This window comes from Eublepharis macularius, chromosome 3 (assembly GCF_028583425.1).
Source record: "Eublepharis macularius isolate TG4126 chromosome 3, MPM_Emac_v1.0, whole genome shotgun sequence".
NCBI classification, from domain to species: Eukaryota; Metazoa; Chordata; class Lepidosauria; order Squamata; family Eublepharidae; genus Eublepharis; species Eublepharis macularius.
This window is the reverse complement of record NC_072792.1, coordinates 101362294-101380282: the sequence shown is the minus strand read 5'-3', so window position 1 is coordinate 101380282 and position 17989 is coordinate 101362294. Positions and strand designations below refer to the sequence as shown.

General features: G+C 39.3%; 1 protein-coding gene across 1 annotated transcript in view; it reads right to left on the bottom strand.

Moving 5' to 3' along the window:
* LTN1 (listerin E3 ubiquitin protein ligase 1) overlaps positions 1–17989 on the bottom strand; it is a 41652-nt gene continuing 23663 nt past the window's right edge. Inside the window, exons 17-30 of the mRNA XM_054973222.1 lie at positions 17219–17378; positions 16905–17009; positions 15689–15831; positions 14957–15092; positions 14333–14474; positions 12524–12737; positions 9389–9626; positions 8524–8598; positions 7010–7196; positions 4865–5036; positions 2637–2857; positions 1166–1360; positions 394–561; positions 1–110 (exon numbers count right to left, since the gene is read on the bottom strand). Coding sequence (XP_054829197.1) covers positions 48–110; positions 394–561; positions 1166–1360; positions 2637–2857; positions 4865–5036; positions 7010–7196; positions 8524–8598; positions 9389–9626; positions 12524–12737; positions 14333–14474; positions 14957–15092; positions 15689–15831; positions 16905–17009; positions 17219–17378 — 2219 coding nt within the window. The 3' untranslated portion in view covers positions 1–47. The remainder of the gene's footprint in view (positions 111–393; positions 562–1165; positions 1361–2636; positions 2858–4864; positions 5037–7009; positions 7197–8523; positions 8599–9388; positions 9627–12523; positions 12738–14332; positions 14475–14956; positions 15093–15688; positions 15832–16904; positions 17010–17218; positions 17379–17989) is intronic.

Sequence of the window (17989 nt, the reverse complement as noted above, 5' to 3'; positions counted from 1 at the left end):
CTGGGTATGTTTGGTGTCTGAGAAGTTCGCCAAAGTAGAGATGTATTTCAGAAGAAGGTCTCCCGACAAAGTGGACAGGTGGACTTGTTACTAGACGTAAACCACTTGTACTGGAAGAGATGAAACAAAAAAAATAAAAGTAGTCCTTATTATGGAGCAAATACATTCCATATCAGTTTTCCATTTAAGGGATAGATATACTCTGTATTGTCAAGGGATATTCATTCTCTTGGTTTTACTAAAATGTAGTTTCTACATACATGCCTCTGAGAGCTTTGTACAACTACTTTATTTAGCTATAGAAATCATTCGCTCTATTTCACCTTCTCTGTTTCACCTTCTGTTGTATAAACCAAGTTTTAAATGAAAAATGTGCCTATTTCAGGTACTTACAAGACAGGCAGAATGGAACTTTTTCTTGCAAGTTCTGCAGGCTTTTTTGGGAAGAGAGTAGTTAGAGCCATGTATAACAGAGAAACATATCATGCAATCTTCAACACCCTCAAAGCGCTTATCCACATTGTTTTTCCATAATGCCAAACCTTCCATAATGCTTCCATTCTAAAAGAGAGACAAATACTAACAGTAATCAATGGTTATATATTGGTTCCTATAGTATTTCAGCTTTCACAGATATTTTGGAAGAAAAATATGTTGTAAATATTAGAACATAAAAACTAGCCCCTAAGCGCATACACTGGATGGGAATTTTCCATATTACCTCACTGATACAGGGGAATATGCAAAATATCTGATTGCTTGGGCAGTACATACTTGAAGATACTCATTTGTCACTATGTATAATACATCATCCAACATGTATAGAAGGTTACCAGATATTGTCTGATCAAGATGGAGTTCCACTCATGAGAAGGGATTTTCTGCCACCCTTTCTACTACAAGCTTGTGAGCCTACTAGAAAGCAGATATTGACTTAGCTGTATAAAATTTCAAAACAGCATTGTCCTCTAAAGAGATAAAGTTATACTGGTCAAGTCCAACTGGGGCTGTCAAATGGTAAACAGCAGGACTGACGCTTTTTTCCTGCTCTTATTCATTGGTCTGAGCAAATCTATCATGTATAATGTGGGTCAATTCTGATACTACACAGGACTGAACTACCATGGTGATTTCAGAATGGAGAGGATTTTGATTAGATGCATACCTGATGAGAGAGATACGTGCTCAGCTGTAGCATCCAATTGCGCCACTGTTGAACAGCTACACCAACTCTCTTTCCACTCTCCACAGTGATGGAGCCCAGAGGGTAATTTGGGGGAAGCTGTATTATCAATTCAATGAATATATCATCGACTGAATACGTAGCAATGACTTCTCGAGTTGCAGATCGAGCTTTTACCTGTAGAAAACAGAACTGTTCAAGGCTGCATAGAACACAGAGCTTTCTGCAGTACAGGATCCATTCTTTTTGCAAGCTTTGATGGTTTGCTTTCCTTTCTATTCTTATTAAGCAGAAGAAAGACCATTATCTTAGAAATCATTCTGCTTTACTTACGTTATTTCAAATATTACACCTCCAAACATCACTCTGTTCTTGGCTGGAAAATTCAGCAGGAAGTACCACATAATTAATGTGAACTGTGGCAATCAAAATGCTCACCTAAACACCAGTAACTGAGAAACCTGATTTTGTGGAAGTGGCTTTAGATAGCACTTCAGATGTCTTTGAATATTAGGATTGATTTGAAACACATTGTATAGTATTGCAGTTCTAGACAACATATATTTATTTAAAATATTTTTATCCTGCCCATCCCAAAATCTGAGGGCAGGTAAACCGCAATTTTTTTAAAAAAATACCATAAGCTAAGAGAGTTAAAGCCCTCAAAAATTTAAAAACGTTATTCCGTTTTCTACAAATACAAAAGTAGAACAACTGTTTTGTACTGTGTACCATCACATACAAAAAAATCCATGTAAAAATAGGTTTGATTCTGGTAACAAATCTTTGGGGTTTTTTTGTATATATAGATTGATATTCAAGCCTTATAAAAGATCAGAAGGGGCCCAGTACATTGCTTCAGGATAAATCATTCCATAACTGAGGAACAGTGGAAAAAACTCCTGTTCCTAGTAGATACTAACTGGACTTCTGGAAAAAACGGCAGTTAGCAAATGATGATAGGCATAGCTAAGTAGGTATGTGGATCTACTTAGATGGTCCTTCATGTAGGTGGGCCCCAAGTTATATAGGTAATCACCAGCAACTTTAAGTAGACCTAGAAGGAAATCAGCAGCCTGTGTAGCTGTTTTAACACAAGTGTGTTTGATAGGAGCATACTGACTAACACTTTCAAACAGGTATGCAGCTGAATTTTGAATGGGCTGCTGTTTCCAAGTTGTTTCCTATGGCAGACTTACACAGAGAGTGTTACACCTAGCTGACACCATATTGTGGCATGGAGCAGAATGGGCAGATCAGCTGAGTTCAAGAGGAATTAATTTCTTCACCAAGGCAAATGATTTTTTTGTTTTGCCACATTTTGTACTTGTTTTTCAAAAAGTAGGAAAAGGTCTGAAGCTTCCCAAGATTTTATGTGCTCTGACAATGTTGACCAGCCCATTTATCATGGGGAGATCAATTTACATGCAGACATGATCAAGGCTATACAAACCGTCATGCCATTAAACAACTGTGTGCTGGTCTGCACTGAAGATATCTCTTGTGATGAAAGGACATTACTGACATATTTGCTCGTAAATTTATCTACAATGCCGAAGACTCGTTTTTCACAGCTGTTCCACCAAAGGCGAACCATGGCTGGCAGATCTTTTAACGTCATGCAGTAAACTGAGCAAGCCAAATGTGGGATCTGTGATGACAGCATGGACGTGTCTGGAGAACACATTGGAAAAATGATTATAAAATAAGAGAAGTTAGATTATACCCTTTCCACAGATCTCTCACAATTTCAGTTGCTTTCTATTCATGATGTGATGAAATCGGTTACTCGATGCTGGGGTACATGATAGACTCACTGAGAGGCACCAGACAGATATTTGCCTCTTGAGAATTCTGACAATTCCCCTGCCTACAGGCAGAGAAAGCTGAAATGTTTCACAATCACAGTGAAGTATGAACTACTGGCAGCCGGTTGCTCATCTCCCTTTATTTCTCTCCACAGTGACTAATTCTCCCTGCTACTCACCTTCTCAGTGCTAAAGGAAAATTAGTCACTTAGTAGAAAGATAAGTAAATTGGGCAGCTAATAGTTTTTCAGCTTTTCTTCTTTCCTACAGATGTAAAGAATTCTCACCAGACAAAGCTGCACTATTTAGAAGTGGACAGCATAATGCATAGCCTGTTTCTCAAAATGGGTTTCTGGCCAATACATAAATCAGAATATGATAAAATGGAAATACATTTCTAAAATATTTGACTTTTTACAACACTAGATTATTTTTTAATAGAGAGAAAACAGTCATACTTCAAATCTATTATATAAAGTTCAAAAAAATAGCTTATGCATTTTGCTGATTGACTGACAAATGTAGTAGCTTTTGAGCTAAAAACCTTTTTAAAAAACCCTGACTACTAACAAATACAATCTTTGCAAATAGATATTCATTTGCCTTTTTCTTTCATTTCACAATGAACCATAAACCTGTCTGTCTACTAAACTTTTATTGAAGAATTATTTCTGGGACAGGAAGAAGAAAACTATTTTCTCTAATTTTGGCATCACAAGTGAGCTATTGCTAGAAAATACTTAGAATTAAGTAATTCTTTCAGAGTAGTCACTGCAAATAATATATCATCTTTTTTCTTGCATGATTTGTATCATGACAGAATGACAATTCCTGAACTGTGTTTTGGAGCTTAGTTCTGATAAATTCTACATTTGTCACTGATAGCAATAGTTGGATTGCACATTTTGTCTTGAGTTTCCCAAGTCAGACTTCGTGTCTTCTATCACATGTCCTCACAATATAGCTGGTGCAGTCTGTACCTTGTACTGAGTGATTTCCAAATAAGCACTCCATTTACAAGTGCGTTTGGCAAATTCACTATCTCCTGAACTGCCAGATTCTCTGCCATGCTCCTAATGAAGGTTAACACTTGGAATTGTAAATATAAGGTTACTTGAAAGTAAGCTATGCTGTGTTCTTGTTTAAGTAGTCAGTTACAAGCAGGTTTATTTATGATTAAAAACCATAATGCACCAGTTGAAAAAGCAAGATGTGGGTAACTTCTGTGTTGTGTTTGTGTGGATTGGAAACATGCAAAGTGCAGTGTATAAATGATCAAAGACTAGGAGTAAAAGGTCTTTCATGTTGGAATCATAAGAACACTTTCCTGAGTGTAAGATTCATTGAATAGAATGGGACTTCTGAGTAGACCTGCTTCAGATTGTTAATCACCTTTGAAATTCTGACACAGGGTGATGGGTTCAACCACAAAATGGCTGCTGTGGGAGATAGAGCCAACCTACAAAATTTCAGGAAGTGAGGTTATGCTATTGTGTGTTGTTTGTTGCCTTGGGAACCTTATTTTGGATGAAAAGGCAGCATATAAATATTTCAAATAAATAACATAGTAATATTTCAGCAGAAGCTCTGCTTAACAGATGCCTTTTAAAATGAAGATTGTTTAAAAGTATTGTATTGCATACATGCAGCTTACCTTCACTCACACAGTACTGTGGGGGCAGCTGCTGCCAAAAGCAGTTTTAGTTAAACTTCCCGCCAATCGGAAGTGCTGTGGGCAACAGCCCTGCCTGACCCTGCCCACTTTCGAAAAACATTTGGTGCATGTCAGGAAAGGTGGTGGGTACCATGGAGTCCCTGCTTTCAAGTATATTTAACCTTAATAATGAATAAGCTTAAAAGGATTTTGACTAACCTTTAATGTCTAACTTAAGCTCTTCAGTAAAATACGTTTTTGTGTCCTTATTGGGAAATTCAGCCATCGATCCTGGAAAAGCTGGATTTTCTGGCATAAGTCTGAACAGGTGATACAACAGTTTATTCAGACTCTTAGTTCTTCGAAGATATTGTGAATAAAGAGCTCTTAGCTGAAAGTGAAGAAAAAAAAATATAAAATTATTCCCAATAAAATGTGTTCTCAAAAACAAACTGACAAAAGAATGCATGCATCAAAAGGGTAAATTGGAATTCAAGGCTGACTAGATAATAGTGTTCCCATACCAAGTTTTAATACATCTTCTTAAGTAAACTGATGGTATCATTGCACAAGCTGTTTAAGAAGCTGATCAAAATCCAAAATGTAACTCAGAGATGAAATCATACTGTCTAACTAAACTATATACCATACACTAAGAAATCCATCACAATCCATATGTCTATGTTTCTGAAGAAGTGAGCTGTGGCTCACAAAAGTTCATACCCTACCACAAATTTTGTTAGTCTTATAGGTGCTACTTGCTCTTTTCTACTGCATATGTCTATGGGTCACAAAGAAAAGTGTCAGGGTTTGTCGCTGCCGCCACTGGGTGGGGCGCCGGCTGGGCCGGCCCTGACATCAGAGGGGCACCAGGAATGCTGCAGGACCCTGCTCTGTGGAAGGAGGGACGGTATACATCACCCAGATTCCCTCTCAGTCCACTCGCTGGCCTGCTCAACCTAGCCTGCTCACCCCCTGCATCCTCCATCCTCTCCTCCTCTAAGCCTCCACTCTCCTCACTCCACACCATCGCTCCTTACTCACACTCACCACCTCAGAGCTCTTCCTAGCCACCCTTTATAGGGTTTCCTTTCTCCGCCCCGCCCTCCTTCCAGGCTTGTTCCCTCTCCTGACTTGGCCCAGCTGTGCCTTCCCTCAGGTGTTTCCCTCCTATCACTAATCCCTTCTAGGCTTCCTTGCCTTGCTGGCAGGGTGGGGTTGAATGCGAGCCACCCCCAGCTGAGGTCTCCTTGGCCTTGCTCACGAGGAGCTGCCCCAGTAGGCCTTTGAGCTGCTGAGCTTGCCTGGCCTTGCTCGTGAGGAGCTGCCCCAGTAGGCTTCTGTGCTGCTGAGCTTCCCTGGCCTTGCTCGCGAGGAATTGCCCTGGCCAGCTTCTGGGCTGCCTGTTCATTGATGCTGGGCGGGGCTACCCATCTCCTCCCCCAGAATGCCTATGGCAGCTCCACTTGGAGGGGCTCGGCTCCTAGCAACTCGAGACAGGCTACTGTCCTCTAGCCGGGGTGTGGCTCTGGGCTGTAGTGGCTGCTTCTCCTCCTTGGCTGGTAAGGGCTCTGTTTGGGCTGCTGCTGGGTCCCTATTCCCCCTGCCCTGGCCCTTTTCCTCTGGCCTGCTTAGCCCCCTCTCCTCCCCCTGGAGGGTGGGACTAGCTGGTCTCTCACTGCTCCCTCCAGCCCTCTGAGGCTTTGGCCTTTCGCCCCTTCCCCCTGGAGTAGGCAGGTTCTGGACCTGGTTGCTGGCTGGGGTGGCAGGGCCGCTGCCTCCCAGTTGCCTCCCACTGTTCCCTCCTGGCAAGTCTGGGGGCTGGGACTCAGACCCCGGACAAAAAGGACCATGAAAAAGAACCACATTGAAGAAAAGGTCCATGCAACAGAATGCTAGGCCACTCTAATTTCTATTGGTGTTGGTGCTAGTACAGCAGACACCTTTGTAGGGTCTAGCTGTTTGATACTGATGCACAGAGAAAAATTGGAATTGTATATTCCTATCCTTGCACACCTTTTTAAATACCTGAGATGGTGCTTATTGTTTATAGACAAGGCCTAGATTAATATTCAGCATATCATTTGTCTACCATTTTTAAAAGCCTCTATTTATGGAAATCTCTAAAAGTAAACATGGCAATATAGTTCCTTGGTAAAAGTCAACAGAGTGCTCACATAAGTAAGAGCTAGGTATGTTGCCAGGTGTAAGAAGTGCCATATGCACTTCCAAATCTTCTTACAGCTAGAAATGGGAGCTGTAGAACTATATTGTCTTGTATAATTAAATGTCATTTATCCCAACTGCCCCAAAATAATTCATGTTTAGACATAAAGGAGTGGTTTACATACTGGTTGCATTTACCTGAGAAGATGCTGCCTTGAAGAAAGTTAATATTAATTTCCAAGTGAGCAAGTACCCTAAAACAAGGCAAAACTCCTCACTCAATGGCTGAACAACTGCAAACTCTCCAACTGGAATGCATTCTAAGATGTTTTCTAGTAAGTCTTCTTGAGTGGCAAGAACAGTCATAAGAGCTGCTGGGGGGGACCTAAAATGAAAGGGATCAAGAAAGCTGTTTAGTCAGACAGGTGTTGCTGTATAGAACATTTAAAAAAATTACGGTAGCCTTCAAATTTCACATTGAACTGAGGCTAAGGCTAATTGCACAAAACCTGGACAGTTGCCAGGATCACATGCGCCTTCCTCCTCACCCCTCCCTTCTTGTACTGAGGCTCATGGGTAAACGGTAACTCCAGTTACCTATGACATACACTGCCCATCCCTTCCAAATGTAGCTTCCTTCCTTAGTTACACGCCCACTTGCATTCTTTTCACCTCTAAGGCCCGTTAAGATCACCCACCTCTTGATCAAAGGAGCTCCCTGCGCTCACCTCATAAAGCCCCAGGTTCCCTGCCTCTTTCAAAGCACCTTCCCTTGGAAAGTTGTGCTAAAGAAAATGCTTGCATCACATATGCAGTTTGAATGCCCCTAAGCAATATCACTGTATGGAAGGGTACCACTGTCAGGCTAATCAGCAAAGGCAGTAAATATTTCTTTCTGGCCCTGTCAATTAGTAAGCAAACTCGAGTCCACAGCACTGCCCAATGCCAGCTCCACCTGTGGAGTGGGAGGGTTGAAAATTGGGTCACAATATGGGCCATGCCTCACAACTCTTTGGACAGATATAAACAGAGGAGTTCTATTCATGTTTGCTTGACCATGCCATGATTAGGCCACCAATAAGGAAAGGCGTGGCTTTGGATTCAGTGGAACCCTTGAAGCCTGGACAGGAGGCTGAGCTGTGGCCCCTGAAATGAACAGCTTCTGCCCTCCCCATCCTGGCCAGCACAATCCTACCTCTGTTCAAGAGTGGAAATTTCCATTTCAACAGAACTGTACTGAAGAGAGAATGCACTGGATTCTGTACTCATTTTTTGTGTTTTAACATAGTGTGGGCATTATATAAATGTTTTCAAATAGTTTTAGTAGTAAAAATGGAAGACAGGACTCAGATACATCTGCACATACATATGAAAGAACCTGGATATAACTGATTTTCTGTACCAGGCTTCAAAGCCTGAAAATGTGTTGCGATACCAGTGGAACCGTGTTACCTTATCCAGGAACAGCTAATAACGTATGTTTTGTTTTATTTTTTAGAACTAATAATTGGAAGGTCTCCATCTAAATGAAACTAGTGTTTAGGGAAAAAAATTGTACCAGCCTTAAGTTGTTTAGCAAAGAGAACCTTGAAATTTGTACACAAAAGCATCTGCATTATTTTATACGTGACCCCTATATATAAAATTTTTAATAACCAAATACTGTCTCAAATGTGTCATTTTCAACCTCTGATATTAGCAAAGAAACATACAATGAGAGTTCTTCCTCTTCATCACCATAGGATTTTAGATCTTTATTGTCAAATTCAGGCAAATCAGACATTAACCTAGAATTTGAAAAAAAGGAGAAAACAGCAAAAAGATTCAATCCATATTTTTACATCCTAATGTTTATCTTATTCTGAAAGGATTTTATTAACCACTGGTAATTATCTTGTAAAGTAAGCACACTTTTATGCATTACACGCATCTATATAAAAGACGTGTTAGAAATAAAACTGCATAATGATGGGGGGTGGGGTTAAGGGCTTCTGTCCTAAGCATCTGAGCTGGTGACTTTCATAATGCAGTATGTTGTGATGCTGAGCTTGCATTGCTATTTCTCATCCTTGGACCACCACTAATTATGTTTAATATATTGGACATTGTGTATGGCAAAAAGAGGTCTGCAACAGCTCACTCTTGGTGGAGGAAAGGCATAGAAGACTCTCCATTCTTCCTTTTCTTTCTCCAATTTACTCTGCCTTCAGGGATGGAACTCATAAAATCCACCATGGGACAGCAATGATTACTAATCTCTTTGCAGAAAAGTGGCCCAGCAACTGATACTCTTCAGTCTCCTTATTCCAGGAAGTCTCCAGTTATGTGCATTTATGGGCAGAAAGAGCAGCCGCTTTAGAATGGGGGTGGGAGGAGAGGTAAGGCTTAAGTAGACTTCTAAACAAGATTACTGCTAGTAAACAGACAATGTTTATGTTTGTGCATCATGTGAAATAGTAATCCTCGTGTTAATAAAAAATGCTGCCTATTTTTTTTCTAGACACGTTTTCTACTGATAAAGTGAAAATGAGAACAGAAAGACATCAAAGGATGCATATGGAGGAGGGACCGACTTACTTATTTAGCATGTGGTATACTGTGATTTGAACAGGTCTAGCTCTGAAGAGCAGTAGTGGAGATAATGTATTTAACAAGGTCTGCACATTATCCGGGAGATTCGTCTTCTGGCTAGCAACAAATTTGGCAGGAAGCTTGTGGTTCAGTAACTGATCCTTTGAGACAAACCTTAAAGCTTCACCCAAGGAGTTCAACACAGAGTTCTGAAATGATGTTTCTGATGAATTTTTTTCTTCTTCTGGTCAAAGGAAGACAGAAGGCAACATGCATTCAGTTTAGCAGTTTACCATTGAGTTTGTAGATTGCTGTTACTTCCCAAACCATCCCAAAATACCAAAAACAAGCATGATACTGTTCTTGTATGTTTTTTAACAGCCACAAGAAAAAGTGGGATACAAATATTTTAATATTTTAATAAATATATAAACAGACTGCAAAAGATAATTACTTCAACTGGCACAAAATTTCAGTAAGTGTGGAAAAGCAGATGAGACAAACTGATGTAAAATGGATAGATGTCTATCCTTCTGTCCTATGTGGAACAGCTACAAAATTTCAAAAAAAAAAAAAAGACAAGGAGTGAGGAACAATGCTACAAAATTATGCATGGGGTAAAGTAAATGAAGGGAGTTTTTTCTTCCTCTATCATAATACTAGAATTCAGGAGGCACCCTATGAATTTAATGGACAATAGATTCAGGACAAATAAAAGCAAGGACTTCCTTAATCAACAAAGGATTAAATTGTGGAATTAACTACCAGAGGATGAAGCAAGGGTCATAAACTTAGTCCCAGGGGCAGACACTGAAGGTGGCAAAAACTGACTTGAGGGAGGACTGCTTCTCACATGGGCAGTTCTACTTGACTTGCTTCAGAGTGAGCTCACCCAGCAGCCTGGTGATCCTAGCACCTGAGGGGAAAACCACCCATGAGGTCTACAAAGAGGTCCTTCAGTAGAAAAAAAAGGTTGCATGTATTTTTCACTTTATTTATTGCACTACAATGTTTTCCTTTTAAAATCTCTTCAATAAATGTTACATTTCAAAATTCACTTCATCAGTTTTCAGCAGCTTCACTTTATACAAACACCTTTATGATGCTCGGGTCTTATGCCATTATACTACAAAACCAACTAAAAAACAACAACCCACAAAACAAAAAATATTACATACCCATAAGTGTTATAACTGGAATTAAAGTAGTTAAATGCCATAGCAAAGCACGGGCATCAAGCTAGTATGGATATATCAGAAGAGAGCCTTAAGCATTTGCCGGGGGTGTGTGTGTCTTATTTTCCCCTTTCTCATCATGTTCTTTTCCCTTTCTTACTCCCCATAGCCTCTCCCCCCTTTCCTGCTTCCTTCTCTCCTTCCCACCCACCTTTGTCTGGCCCCTTGTCTTCACTTTTCTCCTTCCCCCTCCCCAGCAGCATCTCCACTGTGGCCCACTTGCATAGTGCTCCTAGGCTGGGCCCAAATGCATGGTGGGGAACTTGCAAGGACTCGCTGAGGTTATTTCAATTTCCCCTGTATCCCATTCTTGACACTATTTCCTCTTTCTCTCATCCTGGTAGACTCTATGTGCTCACCTTTCCCTACATCCTTCACTCCTTCACACCCACTAAATAACTTCTTTTATCTGCTCCAATCTTCATCTATATATTCATCTATATATGTATTAAATTTATTATTTATTCACTTTATTTATATACTGCGTTTCTCTACAATAGGGAGCCCAAAGCAGCTTACTTCATTCTCATTGCCTCCAATTTAACAACCTGAGAGGTAGGTTAGCTGAGAATGTGTGACAGGATCAAAGTCAACAAGTCAGCTTACACAGCAGAGTGGTGATTTGAACCTGGGTATCCTGGATTCTTCTCTAAAATACTAACTACCACACTACACTGGCTTTGTGGGGAAGAAGGCAGCTTTTGAACAGTAGCAAGCAGCCTTGGTGAGTCATGGAAGTCATATAGTATTATCAAACAACCTTCTGGTTGCTTCTGGATATGGCCCCAATGAATCCTCCCTCAGAGGCCAAAACAGCCCTGAAAAGGCCCCTGTCCCTGCCTCCTCCCAGTCTTTTACTGACAAAAAGCAAGTCTGGAATACTGGCTGACTTGTAATGGTTGCCTAGCAACAGCAACTGAGAACATCTGGTTAATTCTACAGGTGCTCCTTTTATCATTTTAGGTTTTTTAAAACCTCCAGTATATATTTTTTTCCTACAGAAAAATCTGTAGGAAGATTATCCTCAGATCACAGCCACTTGGTTATTAGTATATAAGATGACCTTAGTACTTTTTGCCCACCCCCAAACACTAAAGGTTGTATTCGTTGGATATAAACTTTTATAGCCGGGGGAGTACAACATATGCCATCCCTACTAGTGATACCTCCATCTGTCATATTTCCCTGCCAAAATGCTTCGGGGACAGCTAAACAGGTGGTCGTCTAGATTACGTGCCGTTGTTTTTATATATGTATATGTGTATGTATGTATGTATGTATATGTATGTATGTATATATATGTATATATAAAACATATATATGTATGTATTTCATATATATTCATATATATATATATATATATATGAATGTATGTATTTTAATCTCTGTATTTAAGATGTTTTATGGTTTTAAATTGTATATACTGTGAAATATGATTTTAACTTGTTTGTAATCCGCCCTGAGCCTGCTGATGCGAGGAGGGTGGAATATAAATCGAATAAAATAAATAAATATTTGTGGCAAGGATATGTGAAAAAGAAGACTTTTAAACAGTTGTGACACTGTAAGAAATGTCACAGTGAATGCTATATAAACAGAGACATGGGAATTTTCCTGAGGAATATTCTTACAAATCTATGAGTATCCAAGGTGTTTCCTAGTGAGCAATGGGAAGGAACTGAAAACAGCAGCAGAAACACTGGAGGGAATGGAAGGCATGAAAGGAAGTTGAAACCTAATTTAGTATTGTGCATCACTCTAGAGTCACGGGCTATAGCTTGCATTGCATGTCCAGTCTTGCAGTGTACGTTTTATTAAAATAAAATGAATAAAAATGCATTTTACTAAAAGAAATTTCTTGGCACCGTAGACAAGTTAGCACATTTGTATTTTGCCACCAACTTACTTGTGATTTTTACCATCAAAGGTAAAAGTAAACTATGAATGCCTTCAGAAAAGAACTCCTGCCATTCACTTATGAGGTTTGCTGGAAGTTTTTCAATGATTTCTGGACTTACTGCCTGGAAGTAGACACTCAAGGCAGCAGTCAAGTCAAAGGTCACACGGGCGAACACTTGATCCAGGGCAACAGGAAAGATTGCCTGGCTTTCACTTGTGGTCTGAAAAGAAAAACAGATATCCATTCTGTTTCTCTTTTTAAAATTGCAGTAACATATAAGTACCCATTTTCAGAACAACTATCTCCATCGTGTTACACATTTAATTCATCTATCAACAGATCTTTTCTTCTTCTAATTCAAATCAAAGCCATTTCTGGCTTTAAATATCTATCTCAAAAGTCTATCTTAAGTCATGCCTGAGTGATTTGTATTTTATATTCTTATTAATATTTCTAATTCTCAACAAGGCCAAATCCCAACAAGGCCAAAGACAAATCTTTCTACAAACCTGAAAAACACCCCAGGTTTGCAGAAGACCCTGAACTCTTAAAAAAAAAAAGAGGGCTTAACCCCCCCTAAATAATAGAAACAGCGCTTGTAGCTTTAAAAAACAAATGCCCTCAGTAGCCATTGCTAGGCAACCAAAATAGTATTTCCAGCTTTCAAGCCTTGGTTTCTGTCATGAAAAGGTAGTGAGAGTGGCAGGGCCCTTTCGAGGGCGGCTTTGGCCTTTATGGGAGAATTGATCAGGGCCGCCAGGCCCAACCACTGGGTAACTTGCGCGACTCACTCAGGCCTGGCTGCTTGCTACTGTTCAACAGCAGCCACCCCATGGAAGCCAGTGTTATCTAATAGTTAAGTTTCAGTCTAGGATCTCATTCTGCCAAGAAAGCTCCATGTGACCATGGGACAGTTACACATTCCCAGCCTAACTTACGTCACAGGTAAGCGGATAAAATGGAGGAGAGGAGAATAATGTAAGCTGCTCTTGGCTCCCATTTTGGAGAAAGGTGGGGTGTATAAATGAAGTATATAAATAATAAATATAGTTGAAGATAGGTGGCAGATAAAAGGTAGGTTGATTTGAAACAGAGAATGGTGAGGATATGGGGGCTGCTAGAAAGAAAGAGGAAATAGTGTGGGGAAGGGGATACAGGGGAAAGTGAGGTGCCCACTCCAAGTCCTCAGGGAGTCCCCCACTGCCTTGAGGACTTCACCATTGCCTACAGTGCCTGGCCTAGCGGCCACAACAGTACCATAGTTTTCTTGGGTAGAGGGTGCCAGGGGAAGGAAGAAGGAAAAACAGAACACAGGGAGGCAGATAAAGGTAAGTAAGCTGGCTTGTAGTTGGAAAGGAGAGAAGCAAGAAAAGGGGAGAGGCTATGGGAGGTTCCAGGGAGAGGAAAGAGTGAATAGCAAGGGGATTAGATTCTATCCACCCCCCATGCAAGTCCTTGCGGGTCCCACACTTGTCCACACATATTTTTAAACAGACAAAACATTTATCAGTATTGTGAGAAAAAGATCAATCAAATGTAAGGTAATCTGGCAGAGGATGTTCTAGACAAATTGGTAAGCAAGCATAGTTTAAGCGAACATCTGCTTAAGGATTCTAAAAATTAAGCTACATAAGGTTCAGAAGAGAATATAGCCTCTCATACTGAATAAACCTGTAACCATCTTATTCAGAATGGCTTACATGCTAGCCTATGGTAGCATTGCCTCCCAGTGGATTAAAAGAAAAAATGTCTGTGGCTTTAAGCCTTTACATAGAAGTAATACTTTCATTCTTTGAATTTATGTGTGTTACTTACCTCTAACCAAGCCAGCATGGAACACATGACAAAATCCCACTCACTGTCCAGTAGAGAGGAAGGATTTTTCAGCAACAGAGTAAGGAAACGGATCATCTCAATATTGAAACCAAGTAACTGAGGACTTGCTTCCTTTAGATTGCTTGGGCAAAAATGGGAAAGGAGAGTTAAGAAAATAAATGGATGTTTTAATCACAACAAAAGTGCAAGCGACCATTTTCCTTCAGATTAGATTTCATTACATGAACTGGGAACGCTAACGAAGAACGTTTTAGATAAATTAACATGTCAATAATAGCCAACAATTTTGACTATGTACAGATTCTTTATCTTTTGATTTTTATTAAGCTGTTCCTTAGTAATAGCATTATTGAGATGTATAACTTTGCTTTCTGAGAAGGCCTTCATCCTTATTTTGGAGATTCAAGTCCTTTGGGGTTGGATATAAAGACTTCCTTCTTCTAAGTGAAAGTCTTCTTCCATATGAAGTTCTTCCTCTGCCACCCAAAAAGCTTTTCTTCCAAAGACTCTCAACAGAAGAGAGCCCAGAGCCAACCTATTAAATATAATGACTTCAAATGCATAACAGTCTGATCATAAGAAAGTACACAAGTATCATCCTACCAGCTGAAAAGAAAGATGTCTTCATAGTCCTGTCGCCAGGATATGATGATTTTTAATATTCCAGGCATTAGTTCTCCACAATCAATACTTCCACCATTCAAGCAAGAATTTAAAATAGCAAGATATCCAATAGGTCCTATAAAAGAGTCAAATACCTTGTTTAAAAGGCTACATTAAATATCCAGGCATATAACCAGAAAACAAAGATCAGAACTGTCAAGGGAGAAAAGAGAAATAAAATAATTCCTAACATTCCATATGAAAAAAAATCTGTCATCCCACCTTTTATTTTACCAGTCTACAGATATCTGCTAATGTTGTGCTATATATTCTCCTAATTTAAATTTGTTGGACCTATAGCTTCCCTTTAAAATCCTGAAAGTCCCAGCTGTCCATTTCTTTCTTTCACTGTTGTACAGAAATGACCTTACTGTTAAATTTCCTTTACTGCATCTTGTAATAAATTCAGCTTTATTAAAAAAGAAACTTATTTACACTTGATTTGTCCAATAGGCATTCATGCAAAGTAAGCATAATATGCATCTAAAAATAAACCACACAATGAAATTCACAAATCAGCAAACAGAATTATAAGTCCTATGGAGTGTTCTTACAGTCTTAAAAGACAGAAGCAACTATCAATGGCAAATACACATCTGATTAAATATGTGCATTGAAAATCCTGCCCCTTAAATTTAATGTAGCACTAGAGAGAAAATGTAAACCACTGACCATCAATCTTGGAAATTTCAATTTTTTCACATGTCATAAGTTTAGCAGTACACTGAATGACCAGCTCTTCCTTGTCTTCTTCAAGTAAAAATGGAGACAGATTCTGAAGTGTGTGCAAGTTGCCCTCTGTTAATGGAAAAAAACTGTCCATGGTAATGAGACAAAGTGAATTTGAAAATCAATATCCATTACTAAAATATGGCTCAGAAGAGCCATGAAACAGATAAAGAAGACTTCATTACAGGATTTTATGAAAGACACCTTTAATAACTAAAGACACAGTAATAATTTGAAATAGATAGGCATCTAGATGATGGAAAAATCCAACATGAAAGAAAATGGGCAAAAAGCACATTAGGAAAAAGAAATGTTAAAGATGTTTTAAAGAACTGGACACTGCCTCATTTTTTCTATATTTTTTATCACAAAACAATCCCAAATAACAATGCTTATGGTAATGTTGTAATTATTAAGTGTTTTGAGCACATCCAAAATTATGTCAGAAACCGGAAGTTTCACTGAAAGTAAGTATGGGTATTTTAGACCTATGCTTATATAAGATCCAGTTACAAAGCAGTATTTTTATTACATGCATCAGTACACATATTTGTCTATGTACTTCATATGGTAGATATGCCAATGCTTGGAGTAAATCTTCATCTCATCTGAGAGCCAAGGTCATATAGTGGTTACAGTTATGACTGAATGGGAGACTCATTCAGCCATGATGTTCAATTATTCTCTCTCAGCTTAACCTACCTTACAGGATTATATGGATAAAAAGGAGGAAAGGAAAACCATGTTGCTTCTCCAAACTCCTCAGAGGATGAATGGGATGAAATGGAGTTAAATAAGATTGTCATGTTGGCTCCAAACTGCAACCAAGTTGGAATTTCCAGACACTGCAGTAATATAACTGCTAATATGTGATTTTGCCCCTGCCATCTCTCTTGGGACTAGAATAACACTTCTCTTACTAGCATTAAATCCACTGTGACAATTCCTCCTTTGTCAATGTGGCAGCAACAGAGAGAGGACTGGACCCAGCCAGCTTTTCATCAACCTCGCCCACTCTCCTTCCCTGCTACAGCACCATCCAACTTGACTTTTGTACATCCAGGTCTCATGACCTGGGTCAATAAGGACACCCTTCTTCCTCTATCATCAGCAGAAAAGCTATTTAGATCCAACCCACAATCAACTGAAAGCATAGTACCTTTCTGTTGTATTGAACAGGGCTTTTATCTCACAGGATGAAATGTTCTTTGTATTTATCATTTTAGCCATAGTTAAGGCCCAAAGTCTTCCCCTGTCTTTTGATCTGTGAAAGAACAGAAGAGTATCTGTGATACACCTGTTTTGTTCGGGAAAGATAAATATATTCATTTCTGCAAATAATTCACAAGACAACAACAGTTTGAAGATAAAGAAAATGATATCCAAGCAGGCAAAGTGACAAGTTGCCATAAAGAAACAAAGGCTTATTTAAGAAATAGCTGTAATTTAAAGAGCACCAAAACATACACTTACCTATTAAATAAGATTTGTAATAGACAGGGAATATTAGTAAGATAACCTAATGTCTCAACTGAAATTGTCATTACTTGGATCTTTTGAAGAAATTCAAGAAGCAGGTATGGTGGGTTTCCTAGTTCTTCAATCCACTGTAATGCATAGAGCTGTTCTGCAACTAAAGAAGAAAGCCAACAACGTAATACAGTCCAGAAACTATAAAGCATCCCATAATAAATCTTGATGCATCTGACGAAGAGAACGTGGTTCTCGAAAGCTTATGCTACAATAAAATTGGTTAGTCTTAAAGGTGCTACTGGACTCTTTTTGATCATAATAAATCTTTGTAAAGGTATGATATTCCCAGTTCAAAACATAAATTTGTATATTAACAGTTGCTGAGGAAAGCTGGAAGTAGATTACTGCTGTTATCGTTTAATAAATGCTGTGTTAGAACCAGTGACTGTCTTCCCCTAAGCTAGTTCTGAACTGGATCTGTTCTTCTAACGGTTGTGCTTTCCTCTGGTACGAAGAACATTCTCCGGATGCAAGAGGATCTCTCACTCACAAAGGTGAAGGATATCTCTGTAGCCAACCCTTCTTCCAAGTCTTCTTCTTTCAAAGCAAAGGCAAAACAAAAGCAGAAAGGAACCATTGGATCCAACTCAGTAGTGCAGTGATTAGAGTATCAGACTGGGATCTGGAAGAAACAGGTTCGAATCCCTCCATTCTGCCACAGAAGGTTGCTGGGTCACCTTGGGCCAATGACACTAGCTCAGCCTAATATAC